The sequence below is a fragment of the Typopeltis vanoorti genome, chromosome 5, assembly GCF_054136105.1.
Source record: "Typopeltis vanoorti isolate ZY-2024b chromosome 5, IOZ_Tvanoo_1.0, whole genome shotgun sequence".
NCBI classification, from domain to species: domain Eukaryota; kingdom Metazoa; phylum Arthropoda; class Arachnida; order Uropygi; family Thelyphonidae; genus Typopeltis; species Typopeltis vanoorti.
The window spans coordinates 31,726,321-31,745,618 of record NC_143553.1 but is presented as its reverse complement, the minus strand read 5'-3'; the positions used below and the strand labels follow the sequence as shown (position 1 = coordinate 31,745,618).

Genomic DNA, 19,298 nt, shown 5'->3' with positions numbered 1-19,298 from the left:
CTCCAACATAACTGCCTTTTCCCATTGATTAATCAGCTTGCATAACATGTCCAAAGTACATCAGCTTTTGTTTAGCAATCATTGCCTCCAAGGAGCTTTCTGTCTTTATATTCTCTAAAACCTTCTTATTGATCATTCTTGCAGTCCATGAGATTCTTAATAGTCTCCTTCACACCCATAATTCAAATGAATCAATTTGCTTTTTACCTTTCTTCTTAATCCAGCTTTCACATTTATACATGACTACTGGAAATAACATTGCTTGGACAATTCTAACTTTCATGGCCTTACTCACACCTCTCATAATTTTTGTCTGATTTAGCATTGCTTTTTTTTTTTTCCCTCCATGACTATTCTTTTAATTTAATATTCACATTTACCATCATTTCTGATTCTGGACCCCAGTAAATCATAACTTTCAACAATTTCTATTTTATCTCACTCTATTATAAATTCGTTTAAATTGCCAGAAGCCATCACTTATTTTGCTGATGTTTAAATTAAGTATGGCTTTGTTACTTTCCATCTTAACCAATAGAATCAACTGCTCCAGATCTTCCTTAATTTCTGCTATGAGACTTGTATCATCTGCATATCTTAAATTATTTATTTTTCTACCACTAATCTTAATTCCAGCTGGATATTTGTCTAAATAATCCATTCTCATAGCATATTTACTATAAATATTAAAAAAAAGGTAGTGCGACAGTATACAACCCTGCCACTCCCCTTTTTCCACTTGAACACTGTCTCTCCAAAGACTGTTTTTACTAAAGCATCTTGGGTGTCATACAACTTTCTTATCAAGAGAATTAGATGTTCAGGTATTCTCATTGATCTCATTACAATCCACAGTCCGTTGTGATCCACACAATCAAAAGCTTTCTTATAATCAATAAAATAGAAGAATACTTCCTTCTGAAATTGCCTTGTTCTTTCCATAATTCATCTCATGATTGATATTTGGTCTCTTATTCCTCTCCCTCTTCTAAAGACTGCCTGTTCTTGTGCATTTCTTTATTAACATATGGCTTCAACCTTTGATCACTTTCAGCATAATTTTATTTGCATGTGAAATTAATGCGATGGTTCTATAATTCTCATAATGTCTAAATGTTTTTTTTTTTTTTTTTTTTTTTGGAATTGGGATGAATAATGGTATTTTCCAATTTCTAGGCCAGTATATTTTCTTATCAGTATATTCACTACTTCATACCCTGCTGCTCTCAATCACAGACACATCATCAACTCCAAGATCTTTTCATTTTGGCAGCTGTTTTCCATTTTAGATATCACTTCACTTTTCATTATAATGGGTTCCTCAACAAATTCTCTCCTTTCAAAGTCTCCTCAATATTTTAATCTTTGTTGTACAAATCCTTTACACATTCTTTCCATCTTTTTTTCACTACTTCTTCTTCCATCAGACATTTACCAGAATTACTTTTGATAACTCCTAATCTAGGGATAAACTTCCCTGTAACATCATTTATTTTTCTAAACATTTTTTGTTCTACATAATATTGTTTACTTCAGTTTCCTTGTACATTTTTAGATGTTTTTCCTTATTTTTCCTAGCCTGTCTTTAGAAATCTGCATTCAGTTGTCTAACCCTTTCTTTTTTTTCTGAAGTTTCATTTTCTTCTTTCCTCTGCTATTAGAATATCTTCTTCTGACAACCATTTACAATCTTTCTTTCTTGTTGATTTATTAAGTCTTCTTTGCTGCTTCTATGACTGTATATTTTGTTTCTTCCCATAGTTCTTCTAATTCTCTTCCTGTCTTCTCCAAATTTTTTAATTTCTTTCCAACTTCTACTTTAAATGCTTCATTTATAGTATCTAAATGAAATCTGATACTATTATTAGCCCTTAAAACTTCAGCTATCAATAATTCATGATCACAGTTTGCACCAGATAGTGTTTTTGCTGCTTGGATAGCACTCCTCCAGCTTCTTTTGACAACAATATAGTCTATCTGATTTTTGTATTCTCCGTTAGGTGTAGTCCACGTGCAGTCCTCTTTTATGTTATTGGAAGCAAGTGTTTGCAATAAAGCTACTGTTTTTAACACAAAACTCGAGCATCCTTTCTCCTGCTTCATTCCTCGGTCCTAAACCAAAATTTCCAGTGATGCCTTATTCTTCCTTTTCATCCACTTTTGCATTCCAGTCACCTAATATCAAATCTGTTTTTTCAGTACTGTATACTACTTGCTGCAAACTGCTGTAAAATTCTCTACCTCATCTTTAATTGAACCTGTAGTGGGTGCATATACTTTTATGAGTGTAACATTCACTGGGTATGCCTTTATTCTGATTAGAATTGTTCTATCTTGTTCTATCAGACAATGGGCTGTAAGACAAAAAGTATTTTCTGTATTCCCTTCTAACTGTGAATGCTACTCCATTTCTTCGAAGGTTTCATGTCCAGAGTAATAATCATGAAATCATCGGTATCAAAGTGACCCATTCCTGTCCATCTCAGTTCACTGATTCTTAACATTTTAACTCGATTCTTCTAATTTCTTTCTTCACCAGTTACAGTTTCCATGTTCCTGTTTTATGTAAGTCAATAAAGGTGGAGGTGCCTTCTTCTGATATTAACTCTGTCAGAAGTTGAAGTTCCAGAAGACTTTGATCCAGCTTCATCATTCTTGTTAACTTCATTCATATATTATCCTCTCTGCTCTTCCCCAGTAGCCATTTCAGTGCTGTCCGACCTGGGTGTTCCGTCTTCCAGCACCATATCACAATAACTTAAGCCTCTTCCATATGATTTTCTTGACAAAATATATGCAGAAGTGGTTTGCCATTCCCTTCTTCTGTGTTTGTTTAGCCTACTAAGTAAGGTTAAACAAAGTGCAAGAGATGGAGAAAAGTAAAATAGGAAATATTAGGGGGGGGGAGAAGCAAGAAGGAAAGAAAGAAGAGTAGGAACCAGCCTACAGATAATATAACAGATATATATTATATGAAATAGGGCATGGTCTAGCATTGAGTACCTCTGATCTCTTGAGAGAAGCCTATATTTACCCCATAAAAAACAAAACAAAACATAGTTTTGTCTTCATCTCGTCCTCAAAAGAGTGATTTTTGACAATCGACTTTTTTGCCACTTGGAGGCCCAATACTATCGGTTCTATCATTCTAGATTCTACTACAGATCTCTTAGCCTACATCATTTGCCTCTGGATATGTGCCATGGAAAAATTTGCAGAAACTTTTTCTCTTTTGCTGTTTACCAAATACTGGCATTTTTAACTTCGTGCAATAGTCTTTAGTCACTAATGCCTTTGTTTTAGATCCAACTAAGTATCATGAGTATTATACAACTAAGTATTACAAGCTACTCTCCCTTATTACTTATACTTCTGGTGTCATAAATAAACATTTAACCCTTTAATTCCAGATTTATATATCAAACTATCCATCATCTTGACCTAGACTGTTTTGATTCTTCTGAGAATATCCTGTAGTCATCACTGTTTATATAGCATTCCTCTTAACATTCTGAAAGATTCTGGCTGATCACAATGATATTTTATATATTATCTCCCTCACTCTGAACATCAGTGCCATATGGCTATCAGTGAAATGTCAGAGGATTGGTCTCACTAGATTGTAGCTGCTCTTCTAAGCATATCACCCAGACCAATAGCCAGGTCATCTGTGGATGATATAGTGCTTGCATGGCACGGCATAGAAAGCAGTGGCCACATAGTCTCAATGGCTCCCTTAGTGCTTCTGTTCTAGTGGCCTCATCACCAGAATGATCACACCATAACAGTACAAAAGCAACTCTGGCTAGTGATGCCTTTCAGCACATGAGGCACAAACTGTATTGTTGCAGTGGCTAGATGGGATTCTGATCAAGGACCTAAAAGCATTCAGTCCAAGATACACCTGAAGCATGACAACAGACCATGCATCTAATCTTCTGAGTATGGCCTCAGTAGGATAGCCATATGTGTACGGTGATAGTCAGATGCCTCACTAATGTCAGGTAAGGGTTTCAGCAGATTCTGCCAGTTGAACGCTTATCTTAATCTGATATTAATTTGACCAAGCACATGAATCTCCACCCTGACATGTGGCTAACTTAGTGCAACATATCATCAGTAGAATCACTAGGGTTCCCATTGAGACCTCCAACCCACTCTTAAACATATCACTGTTTACAAATCTTCATTATCTGGTACATTGAAATCACTACAGAAATTTGAAGCAATCTTTTAAATGTCTTTGCTTTATGTAAATACAGTATTCTATGTGAAGCTCCTTTATCCAATGCATTTATTTGTCACTTCATCATAAAATGTAAGTAAATTGCTAAAGCAAACCATAGAGCATATCTGTGCTATCACCTGAATCTTGCATTTTAGTTCTATTATAGAGCTCTGTTATAGCATGGTTGCCCTGCAGCAACTCACCTTCTTCCATACTTTTTGAATATTTCTGTTACAACTATTATTTTTAGATAACTGTAGCCCATACATCATCATCCTTTCAGGGATTTAGGCCCACTGGCCTATTCTGGTGTCTTTCCATCTTGTCCGTGACTTCTGTATTCCTCCAACTGGGTAGTATTGGAGTAATTTTTTTGGGTAGCTTGAACTGTCTATTCTTTCGGTATTCATATACAGTAGAACTCTGTTATAACAATCACGGTTACAACGAATTCACGTTTATAACGAATAATTTTGAAGGTATATTTGAATTACATTTGATTTAATGCATGTATTTCATGTTTATTATGAATTCGTTTCATGGGAATAACGAACAAATAATACACATTAATCGTTCCTTTACTGACATTTCGTATGTATGTATTTTCTGGTTGTGGAAAAATGTCAAGTGTCAAACGGAAAATTTTATCGGTTTCCAAAAAAGTAGAAATTATACGGGAGGTGGAAAGTGGCCAATCAAATCTGACAGTAGCAAAGAAGTATGGTTTGTCCCCATCTACAATATCAACAATTTGGAAGAATCGCGAGTTGACTCTGAAAGCTTTTGAAAACAATTTATCGAAGTGTAAAAAACTTAAAAAGTGTAATAAAAGTGAAACAATATTGTCTACGCAAAAGTAAGTGGCGAGGCGTTGTCCATTGACAAAAACGTTGTTTCTGACTGGATCAAGAATGTATGGCCGGACATCAAACGAAGGTATGGATACAGCAACATTTATAATGCAGACGAAGCAGGGTTTTTTATAATTTAACGCCCGATAAAACTTTTAAATTTAAAAACGAAAAGTGCATTGGCAGAAAACTTATCAAAAATAGACTCACAGTTTTAGTTTGTGTGAACATGATTGGTAGCGATAAAATAAAGCTTCTTGTAATTGGAAAATCGGCAAAGCCTAGATGCTTTAAAAACATAAAGAAACTTCCCGTTGATTATACAGCGAATAAGAAGGCCTGAATGATATCTTCAATTTTCGAAAATTAAATTCGCAAGTGGGATAAAAATCTTCGCAGTGAAAACCGGAAAATTTTGTTATTGATAGACAACTGTCCTGCCCATCCTGTAGCGGCTAATTTAACAAACATAAAACTTGTTTTTTTGCCACCGAATGTGACATCTGTCTTGCAATCACTTGATCAAGGTGTAATTAGATGTTTTAAATCCCATTTTCGTTGTCTGTTAGTCTTGGAACTGGCAGAATGCAGAGAAAAATCTGCGGAAAATGCTTATGCTTACGACTCGAAAATCAGTGTACTTCACGCAATACATTTAATGAGTGATGCTTGGAATTTGGTGTCATCATCTACGATACAAAACTGTTTTAAGAAAGCCATTCTTGCGGAATACGAGTGCAAATCTGAAGAAGAAGATGAAGAGGATAACTTACCGTTATCAGCGTGGTTAAAAGTGCGAAACTTGAACCATTTTGAAACATGCGCAGAGATTGATAATTTTATAGACATTGATAATGGCGTCGCAACTTCGGGTATACTGACAGATGCTGACATCTTAAAACAAATCTCTCGTACACCAGAAGAAGATAATAGTAGTAGTGACTCTGAGGAAGAAAATAGCAATGATGAGATTCATTACCTGGTGTGAAGCAGAAAGTGCTTTACATATTTTAACAAGATTTATGGAATTGCGATCTGTAAGTTCAGACGACACATTCAAGCATCTTAGTGGTATAAGGAACAATTTCAAATATGAAATATGCGTCTTGTGCAAAGCAAAGCACGCCTTGATGATTTTTTATGTAAAAATGTGAAGTTTTAAAAATAAATTTTTGTTCTTTATATGTATGTATGCACATATGTATATATGTTACCTAATATACCTATGCTGAGAAAAATCTGAAAACATTTTTAATTTCGCTCAAATTATGACCTTGGATATAATGAATAACGGTTATTACGAACAAATATATGCAGTCCCATGGAATTCGTTATAACCGAGTTCTACTGTACTTTGTCCAGTACTGAGTATTTTTAGTTCTTTATGTATTTCTTCTTTTGTCCCAGGGAGTATAGCCTGCTGTCCGCAGGAATTTCATTTCTCCAGTTTCTATTCCTTTTTTCTTTTCTGTAGTGCATACATAGTCTATAACAACTAATGGGTGATACATCGTTCAATCCCATTTATTATTAAATCATTCTACTCAACTCCTCCGGTCATTTATTCCTTGTAGTACAGTAATTACCATTTATTCAACCTCCCAATTACCAGAACATCAAGTTCTGATAATTGAGGGGTTGTATAATTGAAGCAACATTACATGATGCTCTACCAGAAGCGAAGTTGCTTGACATGCAGGAGTCAGTTAATGAATGGGTCATTGTTTTAAAGGTCAGATAAATGGTAGCTTACTGTATATTTTTTTCTTTAGAATTTGCATAGAATTACTTTCACTAGTATGAAATATCCTGACATTGTGTTAAATAATTTCAGTGTATTTCTGACAGCTGTCACATTACTGCCATTAACCACTTATTTGCCACAATGGAACTTCTGAACTTCACTTAGCCTATCTAGTCATTCTCCATTCATAATGTTTTCTCCTTCTTTACCATGCTGGTCACTTTCAAATCTCACTCTTGCATGGTTGGTTTTGAACAAACATGCAGTGGCATGTTTGTTTAAAAACAACCATGTTAGCAATGAATTTCAGCAATTGACATGAGACCACCTTACTTGTAAGAAGCCCAAAGCAGATTAATAATAGCCATGTTTAATCCCATGTTTTTGTTTAAAAGCAGAAATAGATATCTAGGTAAAATAGTTAACTAGCGTTTGTTTAGTTATTATTAGCATTTATCACCTTGGTGACCATGGTAACTATCTTTCATCACTATGTATGCAAATAACAGCAGGAAGGCATATGCAGACAGTTCAAAGTGGTGTGAACTTATACTCCTAACTGGTATCCTTTTTTTGGATGGTGAGGGGATTGCTCATCTGATGATCTCATGAGTCGAATCTTCCAGATTTTTGGTAGAGTGAGGCCTCCTTATTTATTCAGGTTAGGAGAATGTTTTAAGCTGTGACAGATTCTGTTAACAGTTTGCTTAGATATTTATTTACACATGGCCTGTGACTCCAGTTACTCAGCCATTCATTCAGTGAAGGTTAAAAAAAAATTGTTATAGTAATATTATTATTATGTGACACCACCAAGGAGTCCAAAGACTGGTAGCTTACAACCAGTCTTGGAGATGTCACAAGGGATGGCACTCACTCCACAACTCTCTGTCTCAACCACTCAATCTGCCAACTACAGTGAGCTGCAACTATCATCATCATCTGCATCAGTGCCATCTACATCCCACCACCATCACTAGAATTTTCACAGACAATCACAAACATCCATGCCCACGGTGGGATTCGAACCCACAGCCTTTTGGCTGGAGAGCAGATATGCTAACCACTCAGTCAACCAGGCCAGCATCTAGATCTAAATATGAATCTTAGGCAGTTTTTGGAATTTGTTGTGACTTGGGCACTCTACTAATGTCAATAAATATGGCTGCTTTACTCTATCAAAAATCTGACAGACATGAGACTGTGAGCTGGAAGATCATGATCCTTTACCATGCTTATGGAGGTGGTGGTGGTGGGGGGGCACCATTAAGACTTGTAAGGTCATGCCATTTTGATCTCAATCTGTGTTTGACTTCCTGTTGTGTCTGAGTGCATGTGTATATCATTGTACTTATGAAGAAGCTTTGGTGATAGAAGTAAAATCATTAATATCAACTAAATATTAATCATGGAAGATCATGATCCTTTACCATGCTTATGGAGGTGGTGGTGGTGGGGGGACACCATTAAGACTTGTAAGGTCATGCCATTTTGATCTCAATCTGTGTTTGACTTCCTGTTGTGTCTGAGTGCATGTGTATATCATTGTACTTATGAAGAAGCTTTGGTGATAGAAGTAAAATCATTAATATCAACTAAATAAAAGTTAATTATTATCTCTAGATATTTGTTTGTAAAATGTATTTTGACAAGTCCCTACTTATTCATCTCTGTTTTTTTTTTTTTTTTCATTGTCACTGACAGATATTACTCCATTCTGATTACACATTGTTATTTTAGAATATAATTCAATATACACTTAATTTAGAAAGATGATTGGAAATGATAATTGATTTCTATTCCTTCATAAGCAGTTCAATGCCATTAGTTTCATTTCTGTTTCTTTTGTAGCAGTTATTCAGAATGTTATCTAGAATAATATAAATTAGCATATGGTTTAGTATAAGTCCTACCTGAAATTTGTTCATTCCTCAGAGTAAGAGAAATATATATTTCTTTGGGAAAAAATGTCATTTTTACTAGGGCATGCATATGCTTGTACCACAACTGATAGAGTAATTCTTTTCTGCACTGAATAATTGCAGAAAAGAATTGTTGTATATATGGGATTAAATCTTGATTTTCTTGCATGATTTTAGTGTAAAGGAAAACAGTTTAAATCATATTTGGTGTTATGTATTTCTCCTCTTTTAACCTTGAAACAGATTAGTACTTTGTACTTTTGATTTGTTTGTAGCATAGTTTCATGCTCCAAGATCAAAGTGTATTTGCAGATAACAGCTGTGAACTTTTGTTACAAGTTGGATGAATCATTCAACATTTCTATGCAGCTTCTAGTACTAATAAAGCAATTCTGTTTTTTTATAAAAACTGCATTGAATTCAGTTTTCTATTTTTATGCCAATTACTTTTATGATAAATTGCTAGCTGTAGCCAGAAGTTCAGCATAGATTAAATAAGAAGTACTAGTGTATAAATAAAACCATTACTGTTGATAATGGATATGCTTTGGAATAAAATGGTAAGTTTAAATGAGAAATAGTTTAGATTATGAGCTCATATTTAATTTTTAAGTTATTTGATAACTGGAACTTAATTTTTGTTTCATGTTGTAGAGGCTGTTGATAGTTTAAGATTAATAATAGTTATTAATTAATAATTAATAATATTGAATACTAGGAGGATTGTTATTAATTTGGCTATGAGTGACTTTCATAGTTGTTTCAATGTCTGTTCTGCTAAACTTCACAGGATCCTTTATTCACCTTTAGTACTAGATTCCTCATTCCCTTCACTAGAATATGTCTACAAATGTCATACACTACATCCCATTTCCTTTCATTATATGGCAAAACATTAAACTGACATCTTATAATCTCTACTTATCAGCTCACTAAACCAACCTATTCAAATTATCTTGATGCACTAACACATTAGAAGCTTTTGTTTCACCCTTCCCTAATTTTGTTACATATTCAAGCAACTGAATGTCTCTTCAGATCTTGGATTAAATCAGCATATAAATTAAACAACAATAGCCCTAGAATAGAACCATATGGTGCACCATTTATAATCCCCCCCCCCCCAATTTGAGACACTTCTACCCTATACCCACCAATCTACTAGCCATTCCTTCTTTCACTTTCAATATCAGAATGTTAAATGGTATTACATGACACCTCTAAGGAGACCAAAGACTCATTGAGGGAGGGTATCTACTATACAACTCTCAGACTTCACCACTTTAATCCATCAACTACACCAATACCACTGCCCACCATCACTAGTATTTTTTGTCTATAAATTGTGTGTGTTCTCAAGGCCAGTTTGTATGCAGGATGAAAAACCAGAGTTTCTGGGAGAAAAACCCTGCTACCTCCATATGAGATCAGCTAACTCGCCTTCGATTGAAAAAAAAAAACATATTTCCAGTCGAAGAGTGCAACATACCATCTTTTTTCCAATTGTGCTACGCAAGCAGTTGTTCATTGTTTCACGTGTATTAAACAATTTTTCAATTTTTTTAATGTTGACCCCCCCCCCACATAAAATGTCACAAGACCTGTAACACTACAGTGCCATGTGTGGACAAGTGTTAAGGAGAAAATAGGATTTTAGCAAATATTTTCTCAAAATCCAGAAAATTTCTTCATATGCAAAACTTCTGTCCAGTTCACTTATAACCTATTATAATTGCCAGCTTCTCTTTAAGAAACTCATTTGAGTTCTTTATAAGAAAGATTTCTTTCAGTAATCTTATTTAGAAATTTCTATTTTTATCAATGCAGTCTTATATTCTAACACTTATCAGCCTTTTTAATACTTCCACCATTGCCACTATCCCTGAAACACAGTTGAAGATCCTCTTTTATGCAGTGGCTCCATCTTAATAATTTTCTTCTCTTCAGGAACTCTTCCTGTTGTATGAATCATTCATTGTTCCACATGTGTTAAATAATTTTTCAATGTATTATTATTATTTTTAATGTTGACTCTACACATTAAAGATTAAGACCTATAATACTACAGTGCCATTTGTGGACAAGTGATTATGGAGAAAAATGTAGCATGTTGATGTGTTTATTGAAGAGTGGGCAGTTATATTCAGTGGGAAAAACAGTGTGGGGAGACTGTTCCAAAGAATAGAGGTGAATGAATGAAGCTAATGAGAAGTTAGTTTGGTGTGTTCAAAGTTGGACAGTGTATGATTGTTAGCCAGTGGCTCCTCTAGTTCTTCTATGGTTAGAAGAAAGTGGAGGAATGGTATGCCAATTCAGAGGAGCAATGCCCATGAAAGTACCTATAGAACAGCCATAGTGCTGAAACACAGCAACTGTGATAGTGACTGAAAGGTGCTCCATCCTAAATGTAGAAACAGTACTTCAAATTTGGATGGATCTGAGACTTATGAAGAGTAAGGAGTTGAGAGGAAGAGAAGTAATGTTCAAATGGAAAAGAAAAGCTTTTTAGAGGCTATGTAAGTAATGTTTATGCCAGGATAAACTGGATATAACAGTCAACCCAAGAAGAGATAGTTGATCTTGAAAGGAAACTATAACATTATAAAATATTAGTGGGAATGAGGTAGGATTTTTCTTGTGAGTAATAAGACAGGCCTGAGTTTTCTTGGGCATTGAAAAAGTGGTCTTTACCCATTGGTGTAGCTAGAGCTTTTGCTGCCTCTCTCAATACACACCAAAATACTACAAAAAGTCAAAACGACATATAGGGAAATAAATTAAAACACTGTTTATTTTTGAAGTAAAACTTTAATTTCAACATTCTAAAATGTTGTTTTTTTTTTACTTTTCTGTTAGCAAAATCGTTGATGACATTGTTGAAGTCTATTTCATAGTAATGTAGGTAATTCTTAATCAATTTTATTTAGAAAAACTCCTCTCATAACTAGCAACACTTAGAGCAGTTGTGAGGAAAATTCGCTGTAGTATTACAATAGTTGGAACTGAGTTCTCGAGATTGTATTTTAGAATTAACTGCAAAAGTTCAAAGTGCTGTCTGTGGCGGACCACCCCCTCTGTTCCCCCCTCTAGCTACGCCTCTGTCTTTACCCCATTTCAGGATGTTGAGGAGGCAGTGTTCAAGTCACAGGCATATAACATTAGGGTACTGCAGGGTTTGTCGAATGCGTAAGAGGAATAAAGAGTACTGTCATAGCCAAAGCTCTGAATAGGATTTGAAGTCAGAGAAAGGAGGTTTTTGATGTAAAGGAGGAAGAATGGGTGAGAGCAAAGACCCCTGAGGCACTTGAGATTTTCATCGAGGTTTGACTAGTACGCGTATAAAAAAATACGTCAAAAATCAGTAAAATTTAATTCGTGGGAAACACAGTTCTTGGTGTTTCTCATCTACTGCACAAACGATTTGTTATGATTCAGTAGGAAAGCAGTTTATGGGGTGTCCAAATGCAAAACAATGGACATGTAACTTCCTCTCTGGACCTTTTAATTAAAAGTCCGAAGTAACTGTTTAAATAAAATTTTTCTTTCTTGAATGATTCATCATGACGCAATGAATGACCAGTGAGGAAACTGGCAATCCAATCACAGTGTGTTGAAGGGATTCCATAAGATGGCAGTTTAATGTGTGTGGTAATATTCCATTTGCCAGCAAAGATTGGTCAATTGGTAGAGCCTCTGCTACTAATGGCCCACAAACAGTTAAGCAAATTTCAGCGCAGTTAGTAGTTGGAAGGGATCAACCGTTCGATGCTGTTGGTACACTCTCCCTCGATGAGTCTTTGGACTCCCTGGAGGTATCACATAATAATAATAATATTCCATTTAATCCTATAACTTAACTCCAGTCTGACTTAATATTTTAAAGTTATTTATGAATGTTTATTCTTGTTCCTTCCCTCACTGTTAAATTCAGTGCTATTGTGTCTCTATGAAACACACTGATGAATATTCATTAAACATTTCAAGCAGTACCTTTCTAAATTTCGTGTGGAAACAAACCACATTGTGATAGCTTTTTGAAGCTATAATTTGCCATCACTATCCATTAATGGTCTGCTGTAACAAAATTGTCTTTCACCATATTTTTTATTATACTTTGGATTTGAAATAATGATCTTAAGTTTTGCTTTATATCATACCAGACCAAAAATTGTATCGTTGTCTTATTATATTAGTATAATAAAACAGAAGATTTTACTCGAAATTATCTTCATGTCTACTTGCATGAGAGGATTTGACTTCACTACAAGTTGCCTTAGTACAGGGTGTCCACAAATGTTTACCCTGGTTATAATATATTATAACTCTTCAGTGGATACTTGAAATGGAATACAAAGTTAGACTTCATAACATATAGAAAAAAAGTCATATCCAAGTGGTAATCAATAGCACGCCACACATTCTCCAACATTTGTTGTGTGACTCCTTCAACTGCATTTCTGATGTGCTGTCACAAGAATAAACAAGAACCTTAACATACCCCCCAAAGAAAAAAGTCAAAAAGTATAATGTCTGGTGACCTCGGGAGCCATGGGATTGGACCATCTCTTCGAGAATTCTCGATTAAGAAGATTGCAAACATCACGACCAATGAGGGAGGGGGGGGGGCTTCGTCCTGTTGAAAGATAACATTTGGTTGCACCTCCAGTCCGACTTAATATTTTAAAGTTATTTATGAATGTCTATTCTTGTTCCTTTCCTCACTGTTATTTGAGAGAAGGAACAAGGGGAATAGCTTAATTATTTAGCATGTCTAAGTGCACATTTCCATTAATTTCTTTTCAAGAAAGAAGAAAGGGCCAATCACTCGATCATACATTAGTCCACACCACGTATTGAGTTTTGGACTAGCTTGAATGTGTTCTGTTGTGGCATGTGGGTTTTCAGATCCCCCAGATCCTTACATTGTGTCTGACTACTCCACTCACATGAAATGTTGCCTCATTAGAGAAACAAACACTCTCCAAAAAAATATTATCCTCATCGATGTGATTCAAAATGAGGTTAGCAAATTCTTCACGCCTTGGACGATCATCTGACTTTATCTCCTGGACAATTTGAACTTTGTATGCAAACAATTTCAAACATTTGTGTACCACTTTGTGGACTGTACTCCTTGGCATTTGAAGTTCTAGTGCAGCTCTTCTGATTGACTTCTGCGGTGACTGGGTGAAGGCAGTTTGAAATGCCTGAACTGTCTCCTCAGAAACCGATGGTCTGCCACTGCTTGTACCCTTATGAACTGAACCTGTTTCTAAAAACTTTGTCTTCCATGACTTAATGAACTTGACATCAGGTGGGTTCTTTCCATACTGTGCCGTAAACATTTGCTGCACTGTAACTGGAGATTTTGTTTCTACTAGCCACAGAACACATTGGGCTTTTTCCTGTACTGAAGCCATTTTTAAAGAAAATCAGCAGCAGCACTCCTGGTGGCAAAAGCAGATACCAGTATGGAAACTTTATGAGTGCCCAAGTTTACCTGCAACAAAATTTATTCAGTTAGTTTCATTGCTAAAATATTATAGCCAGTTGAAATCAGGATAATCATTTGTGCACACCCTGTATAATGGATATACATAATACAAAGTCCACTTCCTAGGACATGCAGTGCAATTGGAAGAATGATGGTATGGTATGTCATGTCCTTCGGTTGGAAAAGGGCCTGAGTTTGATTCTCATCGTGACGAGAAATCTTTATACATATTATATTTTTGCAATTAAAAGTGAGTTAGCCAATCTCATATAGAGGCAGCAGGGATTTTTCTCCTGATAACTTGGGTTTTTAAACCAGCGCACAGGCAAATCAGCCCTTGAGAATACATGCAATTTACAGACAAAAAAATACTAGTGGTGGGCAGTAGATGCTGCTACGTGAGATGAAGGTAATAGTGGCTCTGTGTAGTTGGTAGATTAAATGATGGCGACAGAGAGTTGTAGAGTACCCTTTCTTGATGAGTCGTTAGACTCCTTGGAGGTGTGAAATAATAATGTTGGTCTATATTATAAAAAGAGATACTCCCAGATCAGTTTTGCCTCAGTTGAAACCTTTAGTAATCATGAAGACATTCAAATGCAGATTTTTTTTTCTTGCTAATGGGGCTTAAAATATGGATCAAAACAATAATATAATTACTTTCAAGTGTAATACACTCTCCTACAGTTATCTCAAGTCCAGCATTGAACAGAGTGAAAAATATCATGACACACCATTTTACTGCACAAGAAATATGACTTCTGCTATCAAGCTAGTTTGAGTATCTTCATGGATCTAGCTTCCTACTATTGAGACCAGTCTAAAGGGTAATCCTTTTTATAATTTAAGACAAATCCAATGAAGTGCTTTTGTATTATGCAATACCTAAAACAACTTGTAGTGATATCATTATGTTGAAATTGCTTTACATGCCAACTTTTCTTATAGCGGGTTAAATATGGCTAACTATATAAATCGCCTCCGTAGCGCAATTGGAAGAACGACGGTACATTGCGCCCTTCGATTGGAATAAGCCTAAGTTCAATTCTCGTTGTGACGGGAGGAATCTTTATCTGGATGATTTTCAATCGAAGGTGAGTTAGCCGATCTCATATGGAGGTAGCAGGGTTTTTTCTCCCGGAAACTCGGGTTTTTCATCCCACATACAGACAAATCAGCCCTTCAGAACACACAATTTACAGACATAGAATAATAGTTGTGGTGGTGGTGGGTGGTAGATGGTGTTGATGGAGATGATTCGTAGTAGAGGCTCGGTGTAGTGGTTGAGACAGTTGTAGGTGTCCTCCCGTGATGAGTCTTCGGACTCCTTGGAGGTGTCAGGAATAATAATAATAATATACACACTGAGTTAGCTTCACAACTGGGGCTCCCCCCCCTCAATTTACATATTAAGCATGATAACAAAGTACTATACGATATCAGTGTCGTGTGGCTACTATAAATGGCATACCTATCCGTCTGTTGAGGCTTAAGTGCTGTGAAGAATTCATGTTAGAGGTTTAATGGAATATTAAATTTTAATTTTAATTGAAAGTATTAAAATTAGTTTTAATCCTTTCCCAGTGCTGTTAATATTCCATGGAACCTCTAACAGACATACCTATCCTCTTTATGCAATCAGTAAATGTGTGCCAGTAATGGGAAAATGAGGTGATGTAAGCCAATTTGACTGCAAGCAGATACAGTTAGAATTGGAGGGCAGGTGCCAGTATTTTGGAAACAGCCACAATTGTTGGTTGCTCCAATACTACTGTATCAAAGGTTTACCAAGACTGTATTAATCAATCATGAACAGACATCTATCAGAAGGGCTCACATTGGTCAGCCACACTTGGTTGATTATAGAGGCAAGCAATGGGTGTCATGACTGGTATCTGAGCTGAGCAACAACGTGTAACAGTTACACAGCTCGCTCACCAGTACAACAGCGGGGAAGTTCAACCCATTTCTACATGCACCATGTGCTGTACCTTGCTTCGTCTTGGGTTCCACATCCAGAGACCAACAAGGGTACCCATGATGACAGCCAGGCATCGCAAACAATGCCTCACATGAGCCAAGGAATATTGACAATGGACCCTCGACAGATGGAAGGTCATCTCAGGTAAGGTAATGAGTCCTGTTTCTTGCTGTACACTGATGCCTGTGTTTGCATTTGGCATAAACAGTACGAAGCCCCCCCCCCCCGGCATAGTTGGGGTGCAAAAGGCCAGTGGAGGTGATGGTGTTGTGGTCTGGGGAGCTTTTTTCCTGGCACGCCCTAGGTCTGTTGGTTATCATCCCACAAAAACTGAATGATGAACACTACAGGGACCTGTTAGCCGACCATCTCCATCCATATCTGCAGGGGGTGGGGTCTACTCTGACCACAGCACCATCTTTCAACAGTACAATGCACCTTGTCATTGGGCTTGTACAACTACTGAGCGGTTGGGGAGGGGGAACACGACAATGAATTCACCACATTTCCTTGTCCCCCAAACTCTCCTGATTGTAACCCAGTTGAACATGTGTAGGATTATATTAAAATGGGATGTGAAAATTGCTGATCCTCTTCCACAGAATGAGCATGAACTGATGGAGTTGCTGCAACAGGCATGAGTCAAGTTACACATAGAGGATGTTCAACACCTTGTGGAATCTGTTTCTAGGTGGCTGCAAGCTATGTGATTGCACAGAGAGGTGGACCAGTACATAGTAGGCATATTCCTAATGCAAAGCTAATTCAGCGTGCACATGCACACACACTCACATCTAATTTCTTGTCAAATTAACATAACTTTATTCAAGTTATTAGTATAGGAATTTTCTAAGCTTTTTTATCTTAAAAACTTACTAGTGGCTAATATTCTTTGATTTGGATTAGCCAGATTCTGTTACATTACCATGTAGTTCTATCTTCAGTTAATCAAAACTTTGATTATCCAACCAGCAAATTGATTTCCCTGCTGTGTCAGATAATTCAGGGATTATTGTATGTATTTGTAGGTATATTATTTCTATTTACTGCTGCATGTGATGTTATGAATTTATAAATTATGTATCATGAAAGATTTTTAACTTTTTTTTTTTTTTTTTTTTTTAGTTCAGCAAAAGGAAGTGCACTTATCTGTTGTACCAAAAGCAATGGATTTCAGCAGGATATTTTCTAAAATGTGGCCAAATCAACTTGATATATGTAAGCTTACAGGTCCTCTGTTAGAAGATGATGATGATGAAGAAAATATTAATGGATCTGATATGCAGGAACACCAAATAAATGTTGAAAATTCAAGTCCTCTTAAAGATTGGTATTTTTCCAAAGGACAGAATGTAAATTTGATTTCTTCAAAGATGTCTGATATGAAGGATACCAATCAAAGCAATATTAGAAATAATTTCATTCCAACTCCAAATGTTGAGGCTGGAGTATATTTAGTTTTCAAACGGGAGAGTGATGAAAATGAGGAAATTGATGTTGTAACAATAGAAGATGAAGATGCTCTACTCCAAATTAATAGTGTAAACAATGTCCCGGGTAATAATGAAGCTGGTCTCAATCAGAAAATTTCTCAGCAAGGTTTACAAAACAATTCCAGCCTTCATGCACCATCTCATCAACAGGATAGTCAGGATACTGTAGAATCACCTGTGTCAGGCAGCGAAGCAGGTAATTCTAAACTGTTTTGAAAAATTCTTTATTATTATGAAAGATGTTTAAGTCAAAGACTTTATATTATGACTTAAAAATAATCACAAATGGAAAAATGACCTGTTGTCAGCATAACTGTATGATGTAAAAGGACCAACTAACAAATACTCTTAAGATTAAGCTCTCTTGCATGAGTTGCAAGAGGGCTCAATATGTAAACCAAGGAACCCAAAGTGAAAAGCAATTCATTAAAAAAATAAAATAAATGGTAAAGGTAATGAAAATCAGCAATAAATAGACCAAAATCATAAAATATGCGGGAACATAGATAACTTTATCTGCATTTTCAATGGAGAACCTATAGAATAAGTAAAATATTTCATCTGTTTAGGCACAGTTTTTCATTAAGATTGCAAATTAAATATGGAAATGGACAGTAGAATAAGCAGAGCTGGTATGGTAGGTGCAGTTAAATAAATTTATTAGCCATAACTAAACTAATGGTATACAAGATGGTGATCAAAGCAGTTTTAACTTATTTTTCAGAAATGGGTTTATGAAATAAAGCACTTATCAAAGACTAGAAACCACATTCATGAGAGTTCTGAGAACTTATGAAATTGAACAGATGGCAGAATCATTGAAAATAAAGATGTTAGGAAGGAATTTGACGTGTTAGCATTCAAGAATGTGTGAACAGAGCTAATCTAGGGATGCTGGATGCTAAGATGTCAGGAAAAAGACCTAGAGGAAGATTAAGATTTAGGTGAATTGATTCAGTCAAGTGCCCTAGAAGCCTGAAATATTAAATATGTCAATATTGGAGTGCTGACAAGTAATAGATTGATTTGGAGGAACACTGATTGGTTCCTTTTGAGAAACCAGATTTAGGAGATTAGTAATAATGTAAACTTAATGTAGTATTGTCATACACATACCAGCCACCGAATTAGAAACCTTTAGAGAGACGTACGTAAATGTCACTTAATATACAAAATACTTGGTCATGTGCATCATCATGTGTTATAAGCAACTATTTAAGAATGCTGCTGGTCACTATTCATCAGCAGTAGTGTTGATCACAATGGGAAAAACAAAGGATCTTTCCGAGTTCGATAAAGGGCTTAGTATGGTATGCATCTGGCTGGAGCCATGATTTTGATGACAGCAGAGCTGACTGGTTTCTCAAAAGTTATCCTGGGTGTTTAATCAGTGGAAAAATAACCCACATTGCTTGTTTAAGAGGTGTAACTGTTAGAAAGCTTGTATGGACAAATAGAACTTCCTGTGTGCAGCAGTTGACCAAAGCATTTAATGAAAGCTGTTCCCAACATATCTCATGAAACTGTGCACAGGAAATTGAAGCGGATGAATATTGGTCACTAAATGAAGTCAAACATGGTATTA

General features: G+C 35.9%; 1 protein-coding gene across 3 annotated transcripts in view; it reads left to right on the top strand.

Moving 5' to 3' along the window:
• LOC150106291 (uncharacterized) overlaps nt 1-19,298 on the top strand; it is a 224,772-nt gene that overhangs the window by 10,841 nt on the left and 194,633 nt on the right. For 2 of the 3 annotated variants that reach the window (XM_090392309.1, XM_090392311.1), the window contains exon 2: nt 17,346-17,909. In XM_090392309.1, the coding sequence (XP_090248435.1) occupies nt 17,387-17,909 (523 nt within the window). In that variant the 5' untranslated portion in view covers nt 17,346-17,386. Of the gene's footprint in view, nt 1-9,145; nt 9,306-17,345; nt 17,910-19,298 lie in introns of those variants that run through there. The other variant, XM_090392310.1, reaches the window with a different exon arrangement.